Source organism: Microchirus variegatus (assembly GCF_963457635.1).
Source record: "Microchirus variegatus genome assembly, chromosome: 1".
In the NCBI taxonomy this organism is placed as follows: domain Eukaryota; kingdom Metazoa; phylum Chordata; class Actinopteri; order Pleuronectiformes; family Soleidae; genus Microchirus; species Microchirus variegatus.
In genome coordinates, this window is record NC_139802.1 from 6,132,772 (window position 1) to 6,141,491 (window position 8,720).

Here is an 8,720-nt window from a genome sequence, read left to right on the forward strand (position 1 = left end):
ACAGTGTTTGGCAGTAACTCGCTTTCAGACAGGAATGTGGTGACTTTGTAAGATATAGATGTAAACAATTTTCCAGTTCTCACACTTTGACAAAGAGAGGAACCAAAAACACTCTTTTCACTCACATATATTCAGTAAATAAACACACACACAAAATAAAAATGGGTTGGAAAATACATGAAATCATATTCTTTTGTGCTTCCTTTGAGTGTTTGATCAAATGTTTATTTCCTCATCTTCGCCATTTACATGGGTTTGCCCTCGGTTGGTTTAGTGACTTTCTTTTCATACGACCCTCGATGTTTGTATCCTGAGACGTACCCGGAAGTGTCGACCACGTCCACTCTTCCCGCCTTACCCTTCCCGCGGCCTGTTGGATCGAAGCGCTCCTTGTGCGACCCTGTAAACTTGCTGGTGTCTGTAAGGCGGCTCACTGTCGGAGACGCCACAGCTCTCTGCGAGACACAACGTATATGAAGTTTCTGATAAAAAAACATGATGGAATTTGTAATGACATCGGCCGCAGTCGTGTTCTCGGGTCTTACCGTGACTCCTGCGATGACAGGCGCCTTTCCTTCAATCTGCTTGAACACTTCAGCCTCGGCCTCCTCTCCTGTCTTCTCTTTATATTTCTTCCTGGCCAGCTCTCCGAGGGCAGCTTTGAACTCGTCGTACGTGATGTTGCGAGAGGATTTCTTCCTGGAACGTAGGTCGGAGAAGGAGCTTTAATACGTGATCGGAATCGGTATCTCGGACAGATAAAAATTTAAAAATCCGATACAATCCAAAAATCATACATAGCTCATGCTTCACTATGCGCAGACTGTAAAAATGTAAATCATTTATATTAAGGAACACATATTCACCATTAACTAGGTGCTTATTAACATGCATATAAATAGCATACTAGCCCTTTATTAGTAATTATTAAGCACGTAATCAACCTTATTCTACATAAACTTATTCTACCTCTGTTACGAGCTGAATTAAGGTTTTTCCTAATTAAGGTGCTAATACGTGCTTAACATTTACTAGAGCTGCAACTAACGATTATTTTCGTAAGCAATGAATCTGTCGATTATTTTCTGGATTAATCGATTAATCATTGATCGGTGTTTGCCAAACTTGGAAATTACGATTTCTTGTTTTGTCCACAAACCAAAATGATTCAGTTTTAATGATTTCTACGTTATGTGGAGCAAAGAAACAGAGAAAATGTTCACATTTGAGAAGCTGGAACTATTGGAAATCTTGTTTTAATCATGAAAAATGCTTCAAACTGATTAATCGATTATCATAATAGTTGACGATTATTTTAGTAATCAATGAATATTCGATGACTCAATTAATGTGTGTGTGTGTGTGTATATATATATATATATATATATACACACACATATATGTGTGTATATATATATATGCTGAATATGTGTTCCTTAGCAAAAGCATTTTAGCCGAGTCATGTGTGGGCTGTTTATTTCTTTTTTTTGGGAGAACATTATTATTATTTGTTCCACAGTTAGAGAATGATGTCTTTGAAATGACTCGGCACAAGTGTGTTTTTAAAGGCTTCATACGTTCATAAATGTTTTTTTGACATCCGTATCGGACACACAAAAAAGTGGTATCGTCCGATCCCTAAGAAAACTAGAAAAGCACTCGAAGAGCGCAAGCCTCCACAAACTCCAGCAAAAACATAACTTCCTTGGTGGAGGTAAATATAGAGCTCAGCTGAGGCTCTATGGACAAAATACATCAACACTTTGAAAACAGAAAATTGGAGCACAGAGACGTGAACACACAGCCATGTGTGATCACTTCAGTAGGCAGATGTAAGACGGCATAGTGATGGTGTCCTGCTGAGATAAACAAGTAAACTTTTACTCTTTGCGTCTCGTCTCCCAACGTGTGTCAGTACTTAACTGTCGTCAAGGCGACCCCACAGTCTTACACACTCACACAGTCGTAGGATGTATAAATCACGTCGTGTGCAGCCGCGGTACTCAAACCTTGCTGTTTTTTCGCTCACACCGTCTCATAAGGACAATTAAACCGGACCGAAATGCTTCCAGAAGCACCGCATTTTCACATTTTAGGAGCTTGAAATTGTCGTCACCGCTGCCCAATAGCGTGCCACAAAACTCCATCAATCATCCTCCCTGTGAGAGTGCTCTGGCTGTTTCACTGGCCCTTTGCCCAATGCACTTTCATGTTAAAAGTGCATAGTAACGCAAACACAAACAGCATTTGCTGTGGCGATAAACTGTATAAACAACAGCTTATGAATCCAACAGTCTCCCTGGGCAACCCGCCGTCATAGCAACGAGCTACAGTCAACAGGGATGTTTGGATTTATTATCTGACTCATCGAGTGAGTGACTGTACTTGGCGATCCATCAGTGTCTTGCGCCTGTTCTGTGCTTATTGTCAGAGGGGAAACTGGACTTCCAGCTGCCGTTTCTGTCCAAGGAGAGGACAACTGTGTGTCCTCTGCAACCCGAGCTGTTACGGTCTCCAAAGTATACAAACATTGTGAGCTGTGTATATTTGCTGTGGAAACCAAATCTGCGATAAGGATAAAAAAAGGAAAAGGGTTACAGGTCAAGTGAATCTTTATTTTAGTTCTTGGTGATGCACTGTTTGTGTACATCGTCCTACCAGCTGCAGGACATGATCCATATGAATTTGACGCACAGCCCCGGTCTGTTCCATGCAGAACGCTGCTCCGCCAGTGTCTGCGCTCATGTTCACTGGTGAGGAAACGCAGCCAAAGCGGGGAAAACCAAGCCAACACGACATCATTCGATAAATTTCTCCCTCATCCATTGTCGATGCTCTGGCTTTAAGCAGAAGCTCCATGCGGTGCAGCTGACCTCCATACCCACAATAAATCTGGGCTAATTTGACCATGCTGTGATTAGCCAATGCTCATTAAAATGTTGAATTTTTTGTGTGCAAGCAATGAGTTTTGACGCTGATTAAGTCTGTGGCATGTTGCCCCTGATTCAGTCATGCCTGGAATCAGAAATGACGTGAAAATGAACCCCTCCCCCTCCAGTTTGTAGCTCTTTTTATCCTAAGGCTGCCTCTGAAGTGTACACACACACACACACTTTACTGTACTGTGCTGTGAGGCTGCTTCAGAACACATGCTGCAATATTGTTGGATGCTGACTAAAAGCCGTACAACACGCATCCAAAAGACCAAATGTAAACAACACTGCACAGTTCCATGTCTGAAAAGATGAGGAACGTGCCTTTAACTGTTTCAAGTGGTTGCACCACATTGTTTGCACATTTCGAAATATTGCTAACCAACAGATGTATGCATGTAAATAGGCCTGAATCCACCACCACGCTGAGCTTTTTCTTGTGTGGCCAAGAAAAATGTTGAGGCCAGTAAACATGGACACTCATTTCCATGCCAACTGTGAAGGTGTTGAGGGGGGAGAGTTAAAAAAAGAACTCTCTCAGGCATCTTTGCTTCAAAAATATGAGAACATTTAATCAGTAAAAAACGTGTGAAAGAAGCGATGCCTGAATTAATGAAGGATTGTTTTTTTTTAATGTTTATTTATAAATGCTAGAAAACCTGCTCTAAAAACACTTTCTCTGCCAAGTTGCTCATTGTTGTTAGGCAGGGAATATCCCTGTGATGGAAGGTAGCTTGTTTATGCTTAGACTGCACAGTTTGATGTCCACTATTACATCCTGCAGCCAAACTCCACATCTGTTTTTGTGGTGTTGTGAATGATGCTGTCAGGATTGCTTTTCATGTGTCACAAAATCTGTATGAGTAAGGTTTTGTTGTTATGTTTGTCCTTGTTGTTAGTTTGTCAATTTCACCTATGGATGTTTTAACAGTTTAACAGTATTATAACAATATTTTTCTCTTTGCCAAACACAGGAATCTCTTGTGCAGAAGAATGTACACACAACGACTGAGACGGACCTTCAGTTGCACACAAGATGGAAAATCCACTAAATCAGTGTGAAATCTCCAAGCAACCTATTCACTCCACTCCAGGTGCTGTCTTCTCAAAAGATTCATTCACAACTGGGCAAAAACTGGGCTGCTTTGATATATTTTCAATATATCAATATATATATAACATTTCAATATATATATTTCAATATTTACAAATCTCTCTTCTGTTTCTTGTGGTGTGCATGATGCAGCATTTACACTCATCTGTCAGTGTGTTATCGGCACAAAATGGTTTTGCAGACACTTGGTAAACATAAGCACAGCTGTACACATGAAAAAGTTTTCTCCTTGGGTAATAAAAACGCTGAGGTCACAGTTTATTATTGGAAACCACTCGAGCAGTAACGGATGAATCAACGCGGCCGGAGGAAATAAAAGTCCAGCCACACTGGCCTCTGGCTCTGGCTGCTGTTTCTGACGGTAAACTTAATACCAGGAAGAATAGCTACATGGACGTGAACAGGTTTACTTGTTCTTTCCATAAGTTCACTCAGTCTACAAAAATGTCGGTGCCTGTTTTTTTTCACTGAAACAAAGAAACCTTTGTCATTCGTACCTACAGTGCAGTCATGATCCAGTCGAGCTCTGTGACTAAAGCAGAAGTCGTCTCTGCCTCTGCAACAGTTCAGTAACACTACAGTCATGTAGCGACATGCCAGTTCAGATGCTGGCAGTTTAAAAACCCCAAACTGGTTCATCGTGAGTTTATTAGTGATTTGGTGCTTTTCTTACTTGACTTTGCTGAAGACGATGTCCACGTCGGTGAGGGTGATGTTCTTGCCGTCGATCACGCCGCAGTCCTTGCAGAGTTTGGACCAGTTCTTGCCGTGCATCTCCTTGCCGGTAGCGCGGGTGTCGCCGTGAATGGCGAAGCGCCGGAACGACTCTTCCAAAGCGGTCACTTCCACGGGGGTGGAGGAACCCGCACCTCCTTCACTGGTCCCATTAGAGTCCGTCGAAAGCCTTTTGGACGCTCGGTCTTTATTGTAATCGTTGTGCGGCCGTAGAGGAGCCGAGCTGATGTTGGCGTGCTTGGCCGTCTGGACTTTAAAGTCGTCCATGTTGTCTCTGAGAGGGGAGACGTTACAAGGTTATCTGACCATTTAATAGGTCCGTGAATTAAAGTAGACATATTATACCCTATTTCTCCAAGTTAACCTAGTTCCCTGGTGTCCTAATGAACATGTCTGTGACATGCTTCGGTCAAAATACCATAAGGATGAAGCACCACAGCAGTTCAATCACCCTGCCAAAACAGCCCTGTTCAGAACGCTCTGTTTTGAGTGCCTGTCTCTTTAAATGCAAATGAGACACAGGAAACTACGTCCACAGCTAACAGCAGTTAGCATTGGGAAAAGCGATCATTTGCCAACTCTAGCCGGCACATTGCCGTCATATATAACATGTATCCACTGGACAGAAAAATCCTCTGAGGCAGGAAGTTTGTGTAGAACTCTGTGCTGCACTGTGGAGCCAAGAATTTGGACTTCACTTCACGGACTTCCGCTCTTCTGGATACTATTGCCCTCACCTGCACTCTGGCGTTTTTTAACGGACAAAGCGGAGCCCCGAGAGACAAAAATTCTCGGAATTTCATTGTGACGTAACAATGAGTGCGGAAGTCAACATCGCGTGTTTTACCTCCTGTACTTAGACTGAGGAAGACCACAAAAACATGAGTGAGTCATCTTTTTTCACACTTTGCCTACTCTTAGGGCCTCCAAAAAGTTGATTTTGCATACTATGTCTTCTTTAAGTTAGTTAGTAGAAGCTGATAGAGTTGACACAATCACCAGATTCAAGAGAGACAGACATTTAATAAGCCTGGACTGATAAAAGGAAGAAAAAGGTTTTTGCCACAGCAGAAAGTCAACAATCTTTCATGTCTTGAGGTCAGGATAGAGTTGTTACTTTGCCTCTGGTTTGTCGTTTTCAAAAGGTTTGTGTGAAAGAGTAGGCAAGAGTAGACTCTTCAGAAGTGCGTGTCTGTGCTCACACTGTCTGTGAATGGGCATGGGTTTTACGACACAGAGTTTAATATTATAAAAAAAGATTGCTGGAATTTGAAGACACACAAATCAAGAAACAAAGACAGAAAAAGGATGTTTTAACAACCATGAGAAATGTGTGATGTAGGCTCTTTTACTCTGTTCCTGGCTTCTTAAACTCACCTGTGCTCTGCCATACTGCAGGAATCTGATCCCCTCTGTGTTGTGCTTGGATTAGCCGACTTTTGATTTCTCTTTGTGCTGTGAAAAAGGAGAATGCGGGTGATTAGGGTGGATGTGTCTGTACTCATGTGAGCGCGAAGAAAGGAACAAGACGGACGAAAGAGCACAGCATTATTATTAAAGTACAGACTTTTCACGAAGCAATATCCACAAACGTGCCGCTTTGTCATAATATTCTGGCAGTTTAAACTTCATGCATATTTTATTAACTTCATATCTTTACTCAGAGCTACATTGACCCAGAAATAGGGCTGCAAGCCAAAAGCAGAATCAGTATACAACAATAACAACAATAGTACAGTGCTTAAGTATTATTTTGATGCCACACCACATTTGACCTGCTCTAATCTGCTTCAACAGTTAATGGGTTCTTCCCTCCACCAAGTTACATGAACATTGGTTTAGTTATTCTGGTAAATAGACAAACTATCAAGCAAAGAAATAGGTTATGACATAATAATTTCCACCGCATTCAAGGAGAACAACCACAGATGACCCTCTAAGTCATTAATACTCACCGATATCTTCTTTTATGTTAGTTATCGTCTGTTAATGCACATCCTTTAAGGCAAATGTTTGCTTGCTCTCTTCCTTCAGATGATTAAACTCCGCCTGAGAACAAAGATTCCTCTCTAAACACATCATCGCCCATTTGCATGTCTGAGAACTCTCAGACTCGCACTTGAACCATAGCTGGAGCCCTCACTTGGTCAGGAAGACGTAAGATGTTTAAATTACTGTCGCCGGAGAGCCGTTTCTATGAAGCTGATTTAGTCCTGGCGTAAAAGTAATAATTCTGTGCTCACCTCTCAGCTGTTCCCATACTTAGCTCAGCATCATTAAATGACTTGAGTTGTCGCACCACAACACAGTTGATAAAGCTGTTTAGCTACTGTTTAAAAATCAGATCCGACCAAGACACAAAGCAGAGAAAGACGCCGTGTCCCGTGGACGACACCTTCTACTCCACTGAGAAAAGTTTCATGTCAGTCCCTCGAGTCACAACTCGAGTTCTTTCACTCACCCCCCAGTGGCACCATGGAAAAAGAATGGTTTTGTTTTCACAAAGCCTGTAACAAATGTGACCCTGCCACGTACAGTCCACACTTAAATGGGTACAAGAGTTCCAAGATTGACACTGCGTGAAACCATTATAATCACTCGGGTCAATTCTTAGGAAAACGAGAAGATGTTTTAATCTGTATGAATAATGGCATTCAAAGCAACAGACACTGGGAGCCCATTGTCCAAAACGCTAGTGGCCTCTCTGTCTGACCTATGCCCATGTCTTCACTCACACACGCTTGGAGACATCGCTGAGCGACACTATTTCTCTAGTCATATGTCATTCAGGACTCAGGCCAAGAGTCAACATGGACTAACCGAGGTTGCAGGAGCTCAGAGTTATATTTCGTTGAAGTATTCTATTGTGTTATTGTTTATCATGCATTCAAAAACATAAACTATTATGTTCGTGAATCTAAATTAAGATACACGGAATTATACATGAAGAACTAAAATAGTCAGCCCAAAACATCTCGGACCTTTTATCAGATTTACTTCGTTTATTTTCTAAAAATGTGTTTATAAAATGCATGGTAACACTTTATATTAAGGAACACATAATTCACCATTAACTAGGTGCTTACTAACATGCGTATAAGTAGCATACTAGCCCTTTATTAGTAAATATTAAGCACGTATTAACACTTTATGTAGGAAAAATCTTAATTCATGTCGTAATAGAGGTAGAATAATATGTTAATACGTGCTTAATAATTACTGATAAAGGGCTAGTATGTTACTTATATATGTTAGTAAGCACCTAGTTAATGGTGAATATGTGTTCCCTAATCTAAAGTGTTACCAAATGCATTTACTTGTGTATGTCTGTCTACTTTATTTATGTGTGGTTCAATTGATTTGACAAAATTCAACATACAGGTTCCTTTCTTGTATATTATTACAATTACGGCTATGTTATTGGATCATAATATTGGACAATATGGCCAAAAAAAAGTCAGCACACTATAAGGTTTTCCATATTTTTTGCTTTTATTTTATTTTTATTTTATTTATTTTTTTCCAACACTCCAAGCATCCAATTAACCCCATCAATACAAACCAGCAACCCTCCAGTTACAAGCCAAGTTCCCTTTCCTCTCGTCCACTGGCTGCCTCAAGTCATGATAATGATCAGAAAGATTGATTTTTGCACCTGAATGAAAGTTGCAGAAACCAGTTTGTTGTGGTTTTAACGTTCTTCGCGGACTGCAAACACTGATAAGAACAGAAATTTAAACCATTTCAAGAAATTATGGCTTATATCTCAATATATTTCACTACTAATTACAATCCTAACACTCTTTAGGTCAGTTTTAGGGAAACTAAAGTGTAAAAAGTCAAACGTGTGCTGCTGCTGGGTGTACATTAAAAAGTGCTTTATGTCATCATGTCATGTGCCGTTGGTGTCACTTCTATAGCTTCCTGTGATATATATT

General features: G+C 40.8%; 1 protein-coding gene across 1 annotated transcript; it reads right to left on the bottom strand.

Annotated features, from left to right (window-relative positions):
* Positions 1-245: 245 nt before the first annotated feature.
* On the bottom strand, positions 246-7,042 carry tppp (tubulin polymerization promoting protein; the record flags this gene model as incomplete). Its single annotated transcript, XM_083900552.1, has 5 exons — positions 246-455; positions 546-699; positions 4,721-5,056; positions 6,160-6,237; positions 7,026-7,042. 5 exons carry the CDS (start codon positions 7,040-7,042, stop codon positions 246-248), a joined length of 795 nt encoding a protein of 264 aa, XP_083756678.1.
* Between the last annotated feature and the right edge of the window lie 1,678 nt (positions 7,043-8,720).